This window comes from Anomaloglossus baeobatrachus, chromosome 1 (assembly GCF_048569485.1).
Source record: "Anomaloglossus baeobatrachus isolate aAnoBae1 chromosome 1, aAnoBae1.hap1, whole genome shotgun sequence".
NCBI lineage: Eukaryota > Metazoa > Chordata > Amphibia > Anura > Aromobatidae > Anomaloglossus > Anomaloglossus baeobatrachus.
The window spans coordinates 776,639,365-776,659,635 of NC_134353.1; the positions used below are offsets into that span (position 1 = coordinate 776,639,365).

Sequence of the window (20,271 nt, forward strand, 5' to 3'; positions counted from 1 at the left end):
CTCTAATCATGGATCGCATGTCTGACAGCACAGATGATTGCTCTTCCCTTAAGGGTGCTTCACACGCTGCGACATCTTTAACGATATATCATCGGGATCACATAGTTAGTGACGCACATCCAGCGTCGTTAGCGACATCGCAGCGTGTGACACCTAGGAGCTACGATCAACGATCGCAAAAAAGTCAAAAACCGTTGATCGTTGACACGTTGCTCCTTTTCATAATATCGTTGGTGGTGCATGCCGCTGGTTGGTCGTCGTTCCTGCGGCATCACACATCGTTATGTGTGACACCGCAGGAACGACTAGCATCTCCTTACCTGTGTCCACCGGCAATAAGGAAGGAAGGAGATGGGCGGGATATTCCGCCCGCTCATCTCCGCCCCTCCGCTTCTATTGGACGGCTGCCGTGTGACGTCGTGACGCCGCATGAACCGCCCCCTTAAAAAGGAGGCAGTTCACCATCCAGAGCGACATCGCAGGGAAGGCAAGTCCGTGTGACTGGTGTAAGCGATGTTGTGCGCCATGGGCAGAGATTTGCCCGTGACGCACAACTGACAGGGGCGGGTACGCTCGCTAGCAATAGAGATATCGCAGCGTGTAAAGTGCCCTTTACTCTTCGAGATCGTCACCACAGAGTTTTCTGATTTGCCTCTCGTAACTTGCAGTTGCAAATGGCACATGTCTTTCCTGAATTTTCCTAGATTCTTTAGTTGTTGTGCCAGACCTCGCTGATTAACTCCTACACTAAAAATTCATAAAAGGGCAGACTAAGACACCAACCTATTTAATGTGGGAATTCACAACCTCTAGGCAACTTATTTGGACCAGGGGCCGTTCTGAGGGCACAATAGAGTGGTTCAAATCTTCCATAGCTCACTACAATGCTAGCCTCGAACAACAGCTGCAACCCATATAGCCAAGTCTGAAAGCCCTCACCCATCATGTTTATATTACCTTAAGATCGCCGCCCTCTGATCATCCTCCTGCTCCAGGTGGTAAATGGTGGAAGGCACGCCGCTTCCTAGATCACGTGTCTTGCAGGCAACAGAGCCCTTCACAGAGGAAAGCAGCAGCTAAACGCCAGGAGCATCATCCTGCTTCACTGGTGCAGGCTGAGGAACCCCTCAGAGGTGTCGGCCCTGGAACTCTTGAAATGAGGAGAGAGATTGATATCCCCAATCCCATCCACAGGTAAATTTTTGCATAACAGCGCCTTCCTCCTGTGTCTGTCCTCCATAGGGACAGGGAAAAACCACTGTGGGGTGAAAGTATTAGGCTGTGTCCAAAGGACTCTGTACCTGCGGATTTTGATGCGGAAAACCTGCGGATTTATCTGGATTTTCCAGATAAATCCGCAGGTTTGCACAAGTAAGGACACTCCCCATGTTATCTTATGGGATTTGGGGAGTTCTGGATCAATGCTGAGGTATGTACGGCTGTGGAAAATGCTGTGGATTTCCTGCAGCCGCACGTAACTGCATGTCAATTATTCATGCGGAAATATCTGCGGATGTCCCGCCTTTCCACTATGGGGATAGAGGGCGGGACGTACGCAGGTATTTCCACACTTGTCCCGCAGGTTTACCGCAACAAAAATGCTCGAATCCTGCAGAAAATGGATAGCAACAGCTGCGGTAGACCTGCGGACAAACCTGCGGCAAAGTCCGCGGGTACGTTGTCCCGTGGGCACAGTCTTAACGTCTTGGGTACTTCCTGTCCGTATAGAGTGTGAAGGACTACTCCTGTGGGGCTGTAATGAGGGAAGTCCTGGAAAAATACATTTTATTTTTGTATATCTGTTTTACTAGTCCAGTTTTGCAATCATGCAGCCCCACAACTATACTTTAGGTCAGAGAAGGGAAGCTAACTTACTCATGAGCCATGTGTAGTAGTAAAACTTTTGTGGAGGGCTTAGTATGTACTCACAACTCCAGCCAAAGATGACTAGCTGGAGCAGGTGAAGGTGAGTAACTGATTAGCTTGTTATTTTCAAAAAAGTGAAACTATTGCAAAAAAGCGATACACATCATGTATATATTAAAAAAAGAATTTGAAAATCGCATGGCCAAGAAGATTGAAGGGGACTAATTATTGTATGGAAACTATTGATCTAAATAATGGTGTTGCACTATATTTATCAAAGCATGGCATTGTGATAAACATGGCTCCATTTAGGACTAGTATATGTTAATCCTAAATTTACAAAACTCAATGTACCCCAATCTATACTTTAAAAATAGCTATGTTGACCATGTTTTTGAGCAGTTATAAATTTTAAAATGTACTAGTCCATATTACATTACATGATTATGAAGTATGTTTTTGTAACATTTCAAATATTTTCAAGTGAAAGAAGGGAATTTTGTTTACTTACCGTAAATTCCTTTTCTTCTAGCTCCTATTGGGAGACCCAGACAATTGGGTGTATAGCTTCTGCCTCCGGAGGCCACACAAAGTATTACACTTTAAAAAGTGTAACCCCTCCCCTCTGCCTATACACCCTCCCGTGCATCACGGGCTCCTCAGTTTTGGTGCAAAAGCAGGAAGGAGGAAACTTATAAATTGGTCTAAGGTAAATTCAATCCGAAGGATGTTTGGAGAACTGAAAACCATGAACCAAAAGAAACGATTCAACATGAACAACATGTGTACACAAAAGAACAAACAGCCCGAAGGGAACAGGGGCGGGTGCTGGGTCTCCCAATAGGAGCTAGAAGAAAAGGAATTTACGGTAAGTAAACAAAATTCCCTTCTTTGTCGCTCCATTGGGAGACCCAGACAATTGGGACATCCAAAAGCAGTCCCTGGGTGGGTAAAAGAATACCCCAATAAAAAGAGCCGAAACGGCCCCCTCTTACAGGTGGGCAACCGCCGCCTGAAGGACTCGCCTACCTAGACTGGCATCTGCCGAAGCATAGGTATGCACCTGATAGTGTTTCGTGAAAGTGTGCAGACTAGACCAGGTAGCTGCCTGACACACCTGCTGAGCCGTAGCCCGGTGCCGCAATGCCCAGGACGCACCCACGGCTCTGGTAGAATGGGCTTTCAGCCCCAAAGGAAGCGGAAGCCCAGAAGAACGGTAGGCTTCAAGAATCGGTTCCTTGATCCACCGAGCCAAGGTTGACTTGGAAGCCTGCGAACCCTTACGCTGGCCAGCGACAAGGACAAAGAGCGCATCAGAACGGCGCAGGGGCGCCGTGCGAGACACGTAGAACCGGAGTGCTCTCACCAGATCTAATGAGTGCAAATCCTTTTCACATTGGTGAACTGGATTAGGGCAAAATGAAGGTAAGGAGATATCCTGATTGAGATGAAAAGGAGATACCGCCTTAGGGAGAAATTCCGGAACAGGACGCAGAACCACCTTATCCTGGTGAAAAACCAGGAAGGGGGCTTTGCATGACAGTGCTGCCAGCTCCGGCACTCTACGGAGCGATGTAACTGCCACTAGAAATGCCACCTTCGGCAAAAGACGTGATAAAGAGACATCCCGCAGCGGCTCGAAAGGTGGTTTCTGAAGAGCCGTTAGCACCCTGTTAAGGTCCCAGGGTTCCAGCAGACGCTTGTAAGGTGGGACTATGTGGCAAACTCCCTGCAGGAACGTGCGGACCTGCGGAAGCCTGGCTAGACGCTTTTGAAAAAATACGGATAGCGCCGATACTTGTCCCTTGAGAGAGCCGAGAGACAAACCCTTGTCCATTCCGGATTGAAGGAATGAAAGAAAAGTGGGTAAGGCAAAAGGCCAGGGAGCAAAACCATTATCAGAGCACCAGGATAAGAAGATCCTCCAAGACCTGTGATAGATCTTGGCGGACGTTGGTTTCCTGGCCTGTCTCATGGTGGCAATGACATCTTGAGATAACCCTGAGGACGCTAGGAGCCAGGACTCAATGGCCACAGTCAGGTTGAGGGCCACAGAATTCAGATGGAAAAACGGCCCTTGTGACAGCAAGTCTGGGCGGTCTGGGAGCACCCACGGTTGACCCACCGTGAGATGCCACAGATCCGGGTACCACGACCGCCTCGGCCAATCTGGAGCGACGAGAATGGCGCGACGACAGTCGGACCTGATTTTGCGCAGCACTCTGGGCAGCATTGCCAGGGGAGGAAATACATAAGGCAGTCGAAACTGCGACCAATCCTGAACTAATGCGTCCGCCGCCAGAGCTCTGTGATCTTGAGACCGTGCCATGAATGCCGGGACTTTGTTGTTGTGCCGTGACGCCATTAGATCGACGTCCGGCGTTCCCCAGCGGCGACAGATCTCTCGAAACACGTCTGGGTGAAGAGACCATTCCCCCGCATCCATGCCCTGACGACAGAGTCTGCTTCCCAGTTTTCTACGCCCGGGATGTGAACTGCGGAGATGGTGGAGGCTGTGGCCTCCGCCCACAGCAGAATCCGCCGGACTTCCTCAAGGGGTGTGACTGGTCCCGAAGAAGAGATTGCACCCCTGTCTGCAGCGAAAGCTGTTTGTCCAGCGGTAGCTTGACTATCGCTGTGAGTGTATGAAACGCCATCCTGAGGTAAGTCAGTGATTGGGTCGGTGTCAACTTGGACTTTGGGAAGTTGATGATCCACCCGAACTGCTGGAGAGTCTCCAGAGCGACGGTCAGGCTGTGTTGACACGCCACCCGGGAGGGTGCCCTGACTAGGAGATCGTCTAAGTAAGGGATCACCGAGTGGCCCTGAGAGAGTAGGACCGCCACAACGGATGCCATGACCTTGGTGAAGACCCGTGGGGCTGTCGCCAGGCCGAAAGGCAGTGCCACGAACTGAAGGTGTTCATCCCCGATGGCGAAACGCAGGATACGTTGATGCTTGGGTGCGATCGGCACATGGAGATAAGCATCCTTGATGTCGATTGATGCTAGGAAGTCTCCTTGTGACATCGAAGCGATGACCGAGCGGAGAGATTCCATCCGAAACCTTCTGGTGCTCACATGCCTGTTGAGCAGTTTGAGGTCCAGAACGGGATGGAATGATCTGTCCTTCTTTGGCACCACGAACAAGTTGGAGTAGAAACCGTGACCATGTTCCTGAGGGGGAACGGGAATCACCACTCCTTCTGACTTCAGGACGCCCACAGCCTGAAAAAGTGCGCCGGCCCGAGATGGGGGCGGAGATGTTCTGAAGAAACGAGTCGGAGGACGAGAGCTGAACTCTATCCTGTAACCGTGAGACAGAATGTCTCTCACCCATCGGTCTTGGACATGTGGCCACCAGGCGTCGCAAAAGCGGGAGAGCCTGCCACCGACCGAGGATGCGGTTTGGGGAGGCCGAAAGTCATGAGGCCGCCGCCTTGGAGGCAGTGCCTCCGGCGTTTTTTTGGGGACGTGACTTAGACCGCCACGCATAAGAGTTCCTCTGGCCCTTCTCTGGTCTGTTGGACGAGGAGGATTGGGACTTGGCTGAGGGCCGAAAGGACCGAAACCTCGATTGTATTTTCCGTTGCTGAGGTCTCTTCGGTTTGGACTGGGGTAAGGACGAGTCCTTTCCCTTGGATTCCTTAATAATTTCATCCAATCGCTCGCCAAACAATCGGTCGCCAGAAAACGGCAAACCGGTTAAGAACTTCTTGGAAGCAGAGTCTGCCTTCCATTCGCGTAGCCACATGGCCCTGCGGACTGCCACCGAATTAGCGGATGCTACCGCTGTACGGCTAGCAGAGTCCAGGATGGCGTTCATGGCGTAGGACGAAAAAGCCGACGCCTGAGAAGTCAAAGACACAACTTGCGGAGCAGAGGTACGTGTGACCGCATTAATCTCAGACAGACAAGCTGAGATAGCTTGGAGTGCCCACACGGCTGCAAAGGCCGGGGCAAAAGACGCGCCTGTGGCTTCATAGATGGATTTCACCAGGAGCTCTATCTGCCTGTCAGTGGCATCCTTGAGCGATGAGCCATCTGCAACTGATACTACAGATCTAGCCGCCAGTCTAGAGACTGGAGGATCCACCTTGGGACATTGAGCCCAACCCTTAACTACGTCAGAGGGGAAGGGGTAACGTGTGTCATTAAGGCGCTTAGTAAAGCGCTTGTCCGGAAATGCTCTGTGCTTCTGGACAGCATCTCTGAAGTTAGAGTGATCGAAAAACGCACTCCGTGTACGTTTGGGAAACCTAAACTGGTGTTTCTCCTGCTGCGAAGCCGACTCCTCTATAGGTGGAGTTGGGGGAGAAAGATCTAGCACCTGGTTGATTGACGCTATAAGGTCATTTACTATGGCGTCCCCTTCAGGTGTATCAAGATTGAGAGCAACGTCAGGGTCAGAGCCCTGAGCTGCGACGTCCGCCTCATCCTCCAGAAAGTCCTCAAGCTGAGACCCCGAGCAGCGTGAGGAAGTCGGGGAAGATTCCCAGCGAGCCCGCTTAGCCGGTCTGGGACTGTGGTCCATGCCGGAGTCCTCCACGTGAAACCTAGGGGCCACCCCGGGAGCACGCTGCGGCGCAGACCGAGAGGGGCCTGGAGGCGATGATCCAACAGTGCCCGGGGCCTGTGTAAGGACCGGTCTGGACTGCAAGGCTTCTAGTAGCTTGGCAGACCATTTGTCCATAGACTGAGCCATGGATTGTGAAAGCGACTCAGTTTCTCAGCAAAAACTGCAAACTCTGTCCCTGCCACCTGGACAGGGGAAGCAGGCGGGTCTGCCTGAGCCGAGGGTCCCACTAGTGCCCCAGGCTCCGGCTGAGCAAGTGCAACAGGGGCCGAGCATTGCTCACAGTGAGGGTAGGTGGAACCTGCAGGTAACATAGCCGCACAAGAGGTACAGGTTGCAAAATAACCCTTTGCCTTAGCGCCCTTGCTCCTTGTGGACGACATGCTGTTGTCTCCTAGGAGAGTGATCACTGAGGGTATATAGCCAAAAGCAAAACAACTCGACCGAACAGAGAAAATACTATATTATATATATATATATATATATATATATATATATATATATATATATATATATATATATATATATATATATATATATATATATATATATATATATATATATATATATATCTATCTATCTATATCTATATCTATTTATTTCGGCACCCTAGGGGGACCAGCTTACCGACCGCCCAAAGCAGTGTGTGTCCACCAGATTCCCTGCCTTGGGTCTCCCAGAGCTGCAGAGCTCGTTCCTGAAATTCCCTCATTCCACCGGCAGAATGTGTTGTAAAAATGGCTGCCGGAGCTCTCAGGGGAGGAGGGAGCCGTGGGCGGCGACTAGTAAAGTGCGGGAATCTGGTGCCCCACAGTGATCAGTGAGGGGGGGGAGGAAACCTAAAGTATGCTCCAGCCCTCACTGCCAACGTCAGGCCGGCCGTCCCGCCCTTACCCCTGACTGGCAGGCCCTGGGGCGGGAGTTATGGTACTAGGCCGCATGAAGCCGGGGACTAAATTTAATACCGCGGCCGACAAACAGGCGCGGTCGGCGCGGAAGTCCCGGTCGTCACAAAACCAGCAGCAGCTGCAGCGTCTGTGAAACGAGCGCTCCATGCACCGTCCCCATGGGGACACAGAGTACCTTTAGATGCAGGGCCCTGTCCCTGATGATACAAAGTCTCCTGTCCGGCAGATTCCCACAGGGGCTGCGGAGGGAGCCCGGTCCCAGTGAATGGATGACCGGTTAGGATCCCACTTCTCCCAGAGCCTCTAAGGGATGGCGAAGGGAAACGGCATGTGGCTCCAGCCTCTGTACCCGCAATGGGTACCTCAACCTTAACAGCACCGCCGACTTAGTGGGGTGAGAAGGGAGCATGCCGGGAGCCCTGTGGGGGCCCTCTTTTCTTCCAACCGATAAAATCAGCAGCTGCTGCTGACTAAAATGGGAGCATGAGTGGATGTGTGCCTCCTTCCACACAAAGCATAAAAACTGAGGAGCCCGTGATGCACGGGAGGGTGTATAGGCAGAGGGCAGGGGTTACACTTTTTAAAGTGTAATACTTTGTGTGGCCTCCGGAGGCAGAAGCTATACACCCAATTGTCTGGGTCTCCCAATGGAGCGACAAAGAAAAAATAAATAAAAGCAGTTCACTGCAAATTAGTTCTAGAAATTGATTTAGGTTGTGCAAGATGTCTTTATAGTAAAGTAGTCTTTAGACCATCACTGATGCAAATATGGTGTGATCAGAATAAAGTGAAAATATATGCAAGGGTTGAATGAAAATTTTCCACTGTACCCAAGCAAAAAATTAAATCATGGCAAACTTTCTTGACTTGTTTCATCTTCAGAATGGGCGTAGACCGTAAAAGAATGTCCTGTTTAAAGTAGCTTGCTTTGTTTAGAAACCAGTTTTGTTTCATTTTTTTATGCTATAGTTTTGCCAAAAAGGTGTGGTGCACTTACAGCTAGACAGTCAATCCTTCTAACAAGCGTATTCCATTTGGAAATTGCTAGAAATGTACATAATACATACTATAAACTCAAATGCCCTACACAGTATTCTTCTAAATCAGTAACTAGCTTGCAAGACTGTACAACCGTTCTAGTTTCAAAGCATTTCAACCAAAAGAATGCTTCATAAAGTTTAGTGCAGCTAAAGATTTGCATGGTGCAGAATAGAAATCTACATGTCAAAATGTCAGTTTATTGCTGTTTGCTTACTTCTTGAATTTCTATTGGCACCAAGCACACTTTTGTATTGTTGGAATTGAGTTACTTAGCAGCTTTTGCTTATAGTGGCAGAATTAATACATTTTTTGCTGCTTTCCACCAAAAGATAATTTTTTTTCCAGAAGTCAAAATGTCAACTATGACCATTAGTGGCTCTTCATTTTTTGCTTTCTTTTAATCTTTCTCAAACCCTAGGTTTGGTCCGAGTTAAACAACATTTAGCACCGGAGTTAAGTTTCTCGCTGATCCACTGGTGTTGGCACTGGCTCTCCTGGTGATTGCATGACAGTCCCCTCCATCAGACAAAATCAGACCACATCCAGAGGAAGCGAGAGCTGCGGCTGCCCTCAGACTTCCTCCAGTTGTCAGTTATGTCCATAGTTGAGTGAAGCCAGTGTAATGACCGTAGGTCCGAAGAGAATCCAGTGGGTCACAAACCGAGACAGAGGCAGAAATAAACAAGGGTTCCTTTACTGGGTTGAGAATGAGTATGATTCAGTATAAATAATGACTGACTTAAGAACCCCTCAAAGCACCACAAAAGTGAAATTAACACTCTGCTTTTAGCCGGAATCAATGCGCCGATCTCAAGAGTTCCCGGGTTATGTACATTACCTCAGGAATCGGGAATAAATTTAACTATTCACATCAGGTTGAACAAAGAAAAACAATTAACTATAAAAGGCAAGAGGTGTAAATCCAATGGGGGCATCTGAGGGAACCTCTGAGATGGCGCACTGAGTATAACTTACCACCACTAATAAAAGTTTTAAATTTGTTTTTACACTGAACAAAAGGGATACCCGGGTATCTTAAAACTATGGTACCGTTCACTTCAAGGGAAGTTTCACACAGGCCTGTGGTCAGAGTCCGCTGTATATAATTCCAAAGCAGGAAAAAAAAAAAAAAAAAAAAAAAGAAACAAAAATCTTGCTCTAAGGATGTCTTCACCCCGGGGTCCTGCCACGCAGGGACCCCGGACCTAGTCGATATCAGCCAATTACTCCACACAGAACACGGTCTCAGGCCCATAGCGCTGTAGTAATCCTCAGACCGAACACCGGCTTCCTTGGTCCAGAGAACAGCCCTCCCCTCAGGAAATTGGAGAGCTTTTCTCTCGCACAACACAGTCCAATTTCATCAGCACAGCTCCTGGTTCTTTTGTGAGGAAAAGATAATGAAAAAGAAAAAAAAATAGTCTCCAACAGTCTCTTTGATCTTTTTCTCTTTTCAGACTTTAGCCCGCAGTCACACAACTGTCTCTCAGGCAGCCCGGCCTCAGCACACTTTCTCTGAGGTAACTCTTGCATCTACAGGGTCTTTGACCCAAAACCCTGCTGATCAGTGCAGGCAGGCAGAACTCACAGGGTCCTAGTGCACTGCTGACACAATCACATTTCAGACTCACACTCCACTAGAGGTTGGCGTCCCAGACACCTCCCCTCTCAAATTCGTCCTGTGCATAGCGCTGAGGGGGTATTCCTGCTGTAGGGCGAGTGGTTCTGCTGAGGCCCACCCCGACAGATTCAGGCCTCAAGGAGGCAGGAGAGTCTTCAGCAGTGTCAGAGGGAGCACATTATGCAGTTCCCTCCTGAGGTAGAGCACCCTGTGACCCATCATCCACGTCAGGTGGCTGACCTAATTCCCCACCTTCAGAAGGGCATGTTTCAAACTCTACACTCTCTCCGCATGGGGGCAAATCTATCACAGGGGCCAGGTTGACAGGTACAGGGGAAGACACATCATCAAACTGAAAGACATCAGGAATTCCCCCCCTTTGGGGAGCAGTCTGGGGTTCTGTAGAAACGGGATTAGTGTCTTCGAACTAACACCGCTGTAGCATGTTACGGTGAAGATTACGAGTAGGTCCCCCAGTCCCCACCGGCTCGACCTTGTAGACTGGAATCTCAGGGCTCAACCGTTTTACTATCCAGTAGGGAGTTGCTTCCCAACGGTCATCCAGTTTCCCAGTCGGTCGTTTGACCCTTACTAACACTATCCCCCGGAGCGAAGGGTTCTGTCTGCACCGGTCGCTTGTCCTTATGAGACACCTGACTGAGTCGACTACCCACCTCCTGATGCACCACTTCTAGTTGTCGCCGATGCTCTCGAATCCATTCAGATGCAGTCCGAGGAGAATCAGAGGAGTGATCGGGCATGTTCAAATCTTCAATATCCCTCCTGGGCCTCCCGAACATTAACATGTATGGCGAGTAGCCAGTGGTGCTGTGCACCCTGTTATTGTAGGCCCACATTAGTTCAGGAAGGTAATCGGGCCAGCGAGCCTGCTGCCCATCTTCCAAGGTTCTCAACATCTGTATCAGTGTATGATTAAATCGCTCACAAGCCCCATTTCCTTGGGGATAAGGCGTCGTTCTCAAATGTGCTATACCATACAGTTGACGCAGGCCCTCCATCAAGGTCCCCTGGAAGCATGCCCCCTGATCTGAGTGTATCCTTCGAGGACACCCAAATACGTGCAGAAAATGTCGACATACGGCCTTAGCCACTGTCTCTGCCGTCTGGTCTCTTGTTGGCACTGCCACCGCATATTTAGCAAAATGATCTGTCATTACCAAGCAATAGGAGCACCCAGATGTTGAGTGCCCCATCAAAGACGGAATCAATCATAAGGAGTTCTAAGGGGGCAGAGGTCTTAATAGTTTGCGTAGGAGCCCGCTGCTCAGGACTCTTGTTGAGCCCACAGACCCGACACTGCCAACATGCCTCTGCCACCATTCCTCCCAGATCAGGGCAATAGAGGATTCGCTGTAGCCACTGGAGTGTCTTTTCACTTCCAAAGTGGGCTCCTTTTTTATGCACCTCGCGAGCGACCACCGGGCCCATCTTTACAGGGATTACCAGCCGATACCGGTGTTGCAGCTCAGATGGCAGATACACCTTACGATACAAGAGGCCCTTTTCCACACACAACCTATCCCATTGTCTCAATTTAATTCCTTCTGCGGACAGCTGGGCCTTGTCCTTTGCACATGGCCAAATCCCATTTTGCGCACAAGTGTAATGTCTGGGCACTCGCTCTGGTCTTTTGCCCAATCTGAAGGTGTTTTGCCCAGGACACAAGGCCTTCCAGATGCCACCCCACCTGAGTGTACCACACTATGGAAGATAGGTACTTGTCTCAAGTCGGGGGTTTCGATGTCCTCCAATTTGTCATCAACACTTTCCCCTGTGGGCCCAAGGGGTACCCTTGACAGCGCATCCGCGTTTACGTTTTCTCGCCCAGAGCGGAACTTAATCTGATAATTAAACTTAGCAAGGCGAGCGACCCACCGCTGCTCTAACGCTCCTAGTTTAGCATTCTTCAAGTGAGCCAGAGGGTTATTATCAGTCATAACTAACACCTCAGCTCCAGTTAAATACTCGGTAAAGCATTCGGTCATTGCCCACACCAGGGCCAGTAGTTCTAGGCGAAATGAACTGTAGTTAGCCGGGTTCCGCTCAGTGTCTCTTAAAGATCTGCTGCCATAGGAGATAACTCGTTCTCAGCCATCCTGCATTTGTGCCAGTACCGCCCCCAACCCATGAAGACTACCATCTGTGTACAACAGGAAAGGGACATCAAACCGGGCATATGCCAACAAAGGGGCGCTAGTTAGGGCGGCTTTCACCTCTTCAAATGCCTTTTGCTGCTGGGACCCCCACTGGATAGGGCGGTCGCGAGGGCCCAATGCTGTCCCTCTTAAAAGTGCATTCAGGGGACCCACAACTTGTGAAAACCTGGGCACAAAGCGTCGATAATACCCCGCCAATCCAAAGAAAGCCCGAACCTCCCACAAGGTACTGGGAGGGGGCCACTCCTGGACCGCCAGGACCTTGTTGGCTGCGGGCAACACCCCGTCGGGGGTCACTACATGGCCTAAATACTCTATACGGCTTTTGAACAGTTGACATTTCTTTGGTTTTATTTTCAAGCCATGACGGCTGAGCCATCGGAGCACTTGACGCAATTTCTCGAGATGGTCTTCGAATGATGTTCCGAACACCACAATGTCATCCAAATATATCAGGACTGACTCAAAATTCAGATCGCCTAAGCAAATGTTCCATCAGGCGCTGGAAGGTTCCCGGGGCATTAGCGAGTCCGAAAGGCATGCGATTACGAATTCGTAGAGTCCCATTGGCAGAACAAATGCTGTCTTAGCCCGGTCTTTCTCAGCCATCGGTACCTGTCAATAGCCGCTCGCTAAGTCCAATGTTGAGAAGTATTTGGCCCTTCCTAATGCCGACAGAGACTCAATTCGAGGCAACGGATATGGATCTCGTACCGTGTGAGTGTTTAATTTTCGATAATCCACACAAAATCGAAGGGTCCCATCTTTCTTTCGGACCAGGACCACGGGGGCTGCCCAGGGGCTTTGACTCTTATTACTTGATTATCAAGCATACTGGCCACTATACCCTTCACTTGATAGAGCGTCAGGGGAATCTGACGATATAGTTCTCTAATGGGTGGGGTGTCCCCCGTGGGAATCTCATGCTCAATTGTATGAGAGCAACCGAAGTCTTCTCCATGCCGCGAAAAAAATTTCCTGATGTTCCGACAGGCCTCCCTCCAACTGCTCTAGTTGCGCAGAAGTCAGGTGCTCCCGATCCATCCCCATCTGATTCATAATCACACGTCCATTCCATTCTTCAGTAGGAGGTTCGGGTCCCTTTACTTCGACCGCAAATGTCCAGGATGACTGTCGATCTGGGCGCAATTCAATCGCTGTCTTCTCAGGCACCGATCTATCCGCCACGAACAGTTCAGCCAGGATGGTCCCAGCAGGGAGGGTGATGGCCTCATCAAGCACGTTGATGCATCTGACTGGCACCCATCCATTCACAATAGCCAGCGACCGGGCCACGTGAGCCTTAGTAAACAAGGACTTCTCTAAGGCTGGCTCCAGTAATACTTCAAGTCCATTCAGTCTTTGTTCCGCCCTCACTGGCAGCATTAAGAGTTCCTCCTGTCGAGGCGCCAGCAAGATCGTGGCCCGTGATGGCACTCGGACCAGGCCTACCCGGCCCTCTGGGTCTGCACTTTTCAGCAAATTACAGCTCAGTACTAGACGATGTAACATTCTCTGAGTAGGTCGGTGGCTTGTAGCACGAGCCCAGTACCGGTGTCCCTCACTAGCGTACATCTGATGATTGAGGTCTCATATGTTCATGCCAAGCGTCACCTTCATCCCTCTTCTAGGGGGGGTGGTCCACCAGCACTATCCCTTTCTGACCCAGCTCTTGGCCAAACAGTTTGAAGTGCATCCACACAATTCCTTTCACCATCAGCTGGCCATAGTTAGCGGCGGTAAGTCTGATCACTCGGCCATCTTCGGGAACCACTAGTTGACTGAAGTATCTCTCATACACTTCTAGAGGCATAATGGTACACTCTGATCTCGTATCCACCAGGCATCTCATCTTCCGACCTTCAATTTCTGCTTCTAGAACGGGGCTGCTTGCGAATAAATCTTGCTCATCCCATCGAGAGCTTGGTGGGAGTTTGTCCACTGCTGGTCTCCCTATCACAGCAGTGGCTGGGAGTTTAACGCTGGCGGAGGAGTTTCGAGGCATGCGGGCCTCCGGGAGTATCGAGAGATGTGCCCCCGCTGCCCGCACCGCCAGCAGGCGAGTTCTCTCTGCGGACGTGGGCCCGAGTCATTCAAACAAGGTGACCTGACCGTCCGTGGAGTCACCATCCTCGAGGAGGCGGCAGATGGTCCCTCTGGGGGGGTGGGGGACGAACCAGCTTTGATTTTTGACACCTCTAGCTTTAACTCTCTCAATTCAGTACGCAGAGCTTGTACAATCTCTACCAGCCCCCCCCTCCTCCTGCCATGGACGCTCGGCCTCCCTCTGTGTGCTGTCCACGGACTGCTTGACCACCAGAGCAGACTCCTCCTCTTTCCACCGCGGCCCGGTAGGTCTGCCAGAAGGATATTTCTGGTGTAGCCTGGGCCATCTCCAACATTGTCTCGAAGGAGACTATTCGCTAACCCTGTGATGAATTGATCCCGGAGCAAGCGGTCTACTTCCAGAGATGCCCCCATGGCCCCTGAGTTTAGTCGCTGCACCTCGTTCAACATATCTTGCAGGGTATTAGAGTACTGCATCAGAGTCTCACTTTCTTTTTGAGGGCGATTAAAGAACATGGATCGAAGCTGGGTTACACAGGCCCGTCCTCCCAAGCTCCCCTCTAACAGTTCCAAAATTTTCTCTAGCGTATTTTTCAGCCTCAGGGTGTACCACTACCATTCGCCTAGCATCACCTTCTAACGCATTTAATGCCAGCTCTGCTCGTAACGCATGAGCCAGGTTACACATCCGCATGATACTCCGGACCCTCTCAGCCCAATCCTGTAATGCAATGTTATGCCAGTCTTATCTCGGCATGTGCTGGAGTAAAGCTCCTACCGGCACATACTCTCCCTCATTCGCCGCGGGTGCGAGGGGAGCCGCACCCAGCATGGTTGCTGATGCGGCAGAGTCATTTCTTTCCCCGCCTCCGTCCATGACAGACACTGGATCCTGCCGACTACGCCAAGTAAATGTAATGACCGTAGGTCCGAAGAGAATCCAGTGGGTCACAAACCGAGACAAAGGCAGAAATAAACAAGGGTTCCTTTACTGGATTGAGAATGAGTATGATTCAGTATAAATAATTACTGACTTAAGAACCCCTCAAAGCACCACAAAAGTGAAATTAACACTCGGCTTTTAGCCGGAATCAATGCACCGATCTCAGAGTTCCCGGGTTATGTATATTACCTCAGGAATCGGGAATAAATTTACCTATTCACATCAGGTTGAACAAAGAAAAACAATTAACTATAAAAGGCAAGAGGTGAAAATCCAATGGGGGCATCTGAGGGAACCTCTGAGATGGCGCACTGAGTATAACTTATCACCACTAATAAAAGTTTTAAATTTGCTTTTACACTGAACAAAGGGATACCCGGGTATCTTAAAACTATGGTACCGTTCACTTCAAGGGAAGTTTCACACAGGCCTGTGGTCCGAGTCCGCTGTATATAATTCCAAAGCAGGAAAAAAAAAAAAAAATCTTCTTGCTCTAAGGATGTCTTCACCCCGGTCCTGCCACGCAGGGACCCCGGACCTAGTCGATATCAGCCAATTACTCCACACAGAACACGGTCTCAGGCCCACAGCGCTGTAGTAATCCTCAGACAGGACACCGGCTTCCTCGGTCCAGAGAACAGCCCTCCCCTCAGGAAATTGGAGCTCTTTTCTCTCACACGACACTGTCCAATTTCTTCAGAACAGCTCCTGGTTCTTTTGTGAGGAAAAGATAATGAAAAAGAAAAAAAAAATAGTCTCCAACAGTCTTTGATCTTTTTCTCTTTTCAGACTGTTTTTTAGCCCGCAGTCACACAACTGTCTCTCTCAGGCACTCCGGCCTCAGCACACTTTCTCTGTGGTAACTCTTGCATCTACCGGGTCTCTGACCCAAAACCCTGCTGATCAGTGCAGGCAGGCAGAACTCACAGGGTCCTAGTGCACTGCTGACACAATCACATTTCAGACTCTCACACCAGAACTGATTGTCATGCAATTCCTACAGCTCATGTCACACAATCCCCAGCAGAGCCAATGCCTATATAGGTGGAAAAGAGCTGGAGGCAACTGTTTTTACTGGGGGCAAAAATGGGGATTGAGAAGGGTTTCTCCGAGTAGTTGACAACCCCTTTAAAGACCTATGGTGGCCAATCCTGAAAAACCTTCAACACAGGATTTGGGGCTGTGCATAAGAAAAGTAGTGACCAAAGCCCAAAAAGTTTGGATAGATACTAATATGCTTTATGTTATCAGTGTATAGCAGGCAGCTTTTTTTAAGCTACTTTAAGTAACTATATGAATGAATGAATGAATGAATGAATGAATATTACATTCACAACATAAAGCAACCTCAGACATCTCAATTTATGAATGTATAAGTTATATTTATTTAACATTTTAGCCATATCACAAACATTTCACAGAAATGGTTAAAAAGTACAGTTCAGATACATCAAAACAAACAATTGAGAACAGAATTCCTAACGACAAGAATATGCTCGACCCGCTTTTATAACAGTGTTGTACATGGCATATTCTTTACAAAAATAAATTTAAGAAATCTAGAATTATTCTTCATCAGTTGAAACCCAGGATGAAAGGAGCAAAAGTCACTAACAAACCCACAGCAAAACAATGAAATTCACATTCTGATGAATTACTATGCATTGACCCATTAGCATGGTGCAGATCAATGCACACTGCTCGATGGCCCAACTTTGCCCTTTGCAGAATTCCAGAAAATACCAAGTAAAACAACCTGAAAATCAGTTGGTGTCCATTCTACAAAACATTAAGCAACCTTATAAATTAAACTTATGAGCGGTTTAAAAAAAAAAAAAAAAAAAAAAAAAAAAAAATGCACCATATTGAATATATACAGAAAAGAATAAATAAGGACCGTATCTGTTGCTAAAGACATCCTGATTCATGTGCAAAATAATACAAGACATACAATGTCTTAAGGAAAAAGTGGTCTATCCTAGTTAATATGCTATAAAAGGAGTATAAAACAGAACAGATTGGACAGTATGTGTGATAATTTGGGATTACACAGCATGTGTTTTGTTTTTATAAATTTGTGCAAAACAAAAAAAAAAAACAAAAACAAAAAATCACTAGTTTCTCAAAAGAGCTTATCTAGCGGAAGCTACATATTTTTCTTTTGGTAGTTCGGCAAAAAGATTTTCATGGTCAAACAGTCCAGTGACCATTGGTTGTGCATAGTTACCGGTTCAGAGCCCTGAGAACCACCTCCTCTAACCTGCATTCCAAGCACCTCTTCTGGTTAGAAGGCCCGGTGTGATGTCATCGTTGCAAAGTGACACACACATGGACTACTGAGGTGGCAGCTGGATCAGTTCTCCAAATATTTTTGTTCAGCTCTCATGTCTTACATTTATGGTGATAATCACTTGTTCAAACATCGTGAGAGAGACTATGGCTCAGGTCGTTGAGTCGGTAAGAAACGGTCTAACTCAGATGCCTGTTTTCCAACCCTGGGCATCACGCCATGTTGTCTACAATGTACCTTTTTTAGCATTTAATGTCTCCAACCAGAGGCTGCAAAGAAACTACATCAGAAACTGGAAAGCAAGTGCAGATTTGAACACCTGTAAATAAAATAGTTCATCCTATGAACTCCCTTTACAATTTGATAGTATGGAGTTTAGATCAAGTGGCAAGCCTACAAAAGAGATTGGAAGGCTGGTAAATGGGTCTAACCAAAGTATTTTAAAAAATAGAGGAGTAGGAGTGCTTCTTTGCATGTATTTCAGTAATGGTTAAACCATTCATTCATAGTGAAATGTAGCAAGTCTTCATTCTCAAAACAAGATGTAATAAATGTAATGAGAGAAATTTTCTTTTGCTACAGGTAGAAAAAAAAAAAAGGAACAAAAACAATTTCACATTCCTGAGATGAGGCGTGGCTTCCATATAAAGTTCATTTAAAGCAATTTGCAAAACTCTGTCCAGCAGAGATTGATCCAAGAGGCAGATAAATAACCATTCGATAATTCACATTCTAATTCTCATTTTCCAAGAGTTGCTGCAGATTTCTTTGAATCTGTAATAAAGATATAACACATTTAAGATTGGGCTTTAGAGATGTAAAACAAACACCATTTACAAAGATCTACAATATTCAGGTATTTCTCCTAATTGAAACCATAATGTGGAATTCTAGTTTACAGAAATATGGGCCTTTATATTGTGTTAATTGTTATGGTCCTTACATTGGGCAGGTCTCCGGATTCTCTAGGGATGTGTCTTTAGCCCGCTGTGCAAAGGTTATGCCTCCAATGGTAGGAAAATAGCACTGGATCAAAAGGTTAATATAACATAATATATAATATATTGTTTTTATATTGATCATGCTCAAGACCAGAAAGGGCTGCAGTGTCACAGCATTTTTGAAATTTAAGGGGAGCAGAAGAGGAGCAAAGCCAGACAAGCACAGAAACCTCAGCAAGTATAATTGCTTATGCCAGAGCTGGATGTACAACTACACTGCTCAGTACTGTGGCATGTTGTCCTTCATACTTCTGATGCTCCTATCTGTGTGATAACTAGGAGAAGTAGAGCATAAATCCCGTCCAGTGCACCTTGTATATGGAAGACATTAATTAGGATGGAGCCACACGTGTGTTACTTGCATTGCCCAGACCGCATGGCCGATCTCCTTTACAGGAGTGTGGCAGCTTGATGTATATCTATGTAGCTGACACGCTCCTGACAGGAGAGCTGCCAGACTATCAGAGAATTACCATGTGATAGTCAGGCAAGTCACACGCGAATACGACTCCTGCGTTACAGCTACTCTTTACCCACTAGCTCAGTTTACTGCAAATTAGTGATAACTGCTGAGAGGAAAACCAGGATATAACTAGCAATATATATATGTTATTCCTCATGTATACACATTCACTTTTCAGAATGGGCTAGAAAGTATTGCTATCCTATTAATATATTAATTAGCATAAAGGGGGAGGGGTGGGGGGGTGGATCCACATCTACCAAACCATGGAAGCATTAAGTTACCTAGAGACGAAGTATCAATACATTTTAGCCTACACACCTTTGTTTATTCCACCCCTTGCTCCAAAAGCCATAAAATAAAGGGAGTGAGAAAACCGCATTAATTATGCAGGAGAAGGGACTTGAATACTACCATATTCTGAGGTCCACAACTCTTATTCATGGAGCTAGGTGAAGGCTGCTCATTTGTGCCCAGACCCAACTTTAGTATTTCCTATTCCAGTAGTTCTAGAGCTTTGACTCCTCCTTTTCGCCATTTAACATACAGTTTAAATACTTCCTCATATTTTGGGTGATCAGACAATACCAAATACCGTATTTTTCGGACTATAAGACGCACCGGACTATAAGACGCACCCTGGTTTTAGAGTAGGAAAATAAAACTTTAAGCAATAAAATGTGGTCATGACACACTGTTATGGGGTGAGGATCTGCTGCTGACACTGTTATGGGGGTAATGTCCCCAAATTCTCTACTAAGGTACCCCATCCTGGTAATGATCCTCCTGCCTTGTATATGATCCTGCTATAAACTCCCATCCTGCTCATATACCCCCATCCATCCTGCTCATATACTCCCATCCTGCTCATATACTCCCATCCTGCTCATATACTCCCATCCTGCTCATATACTCCCATCCTGCTCATATACTCCCATCCTGCTCATATACTCCCATCCTGTTCATATACTCCCATCCTGTTCATATACTCCCATCCTGTTCATATACTCCCATCCTGTTCATATACTCCCATCCTGTTCATATACTCCCATCCTGTTCATATACTCCCATCCTGCTCATATACTCCCATCCTGCTCATATACTCCCATCCTGCTCATATACTCCCATCCTGCTCATATACTCCCATCCTGCTCATATACTCCCATCCTGCTCATATACTCCCATCCTGCTCATATACTCCCATCCTGCTCATATACTCCCATCCTGCTCATATACTCCCATCCTGCTCATATACTCCCATCCTGCTCATATACTCCCATCCTGCTCATATACTCCCATCCTGTTCATATACCCCCCAT

General features: G+C 47.8%; 1 protein-coding gene across 3 annotated transcripts in view; it reads right to left on the reverse strand.

The window, feature by feature from the left end:
- Nucleotides 1-16,601: 16,601 nt before the first annotated feature.
- The window catches only part of GRAMD2B (GRAM domain containing 2B), a 104,468-nt gene continuing 100,798 nt past the window's right edge, over nucleotides 16,602-20,271 (reverse strand). For all 3 annotated transcript variants that reach the window (XM_075324851.1, XM_075324857.1, XM_075324864.1), the window contains one exon: nucleotides 16,602-18,262. In XM_075324851.1, coding sequence (XP_075180966.1) covers nucleotides 18,221-18,262 — 42 coding nt within the window. In that variant the 3' untranslated portion in view covers nucleotides 16,602-18,220. The remainder of the gene's footprint in view (nucleotides 18,263-20,271) is intronic.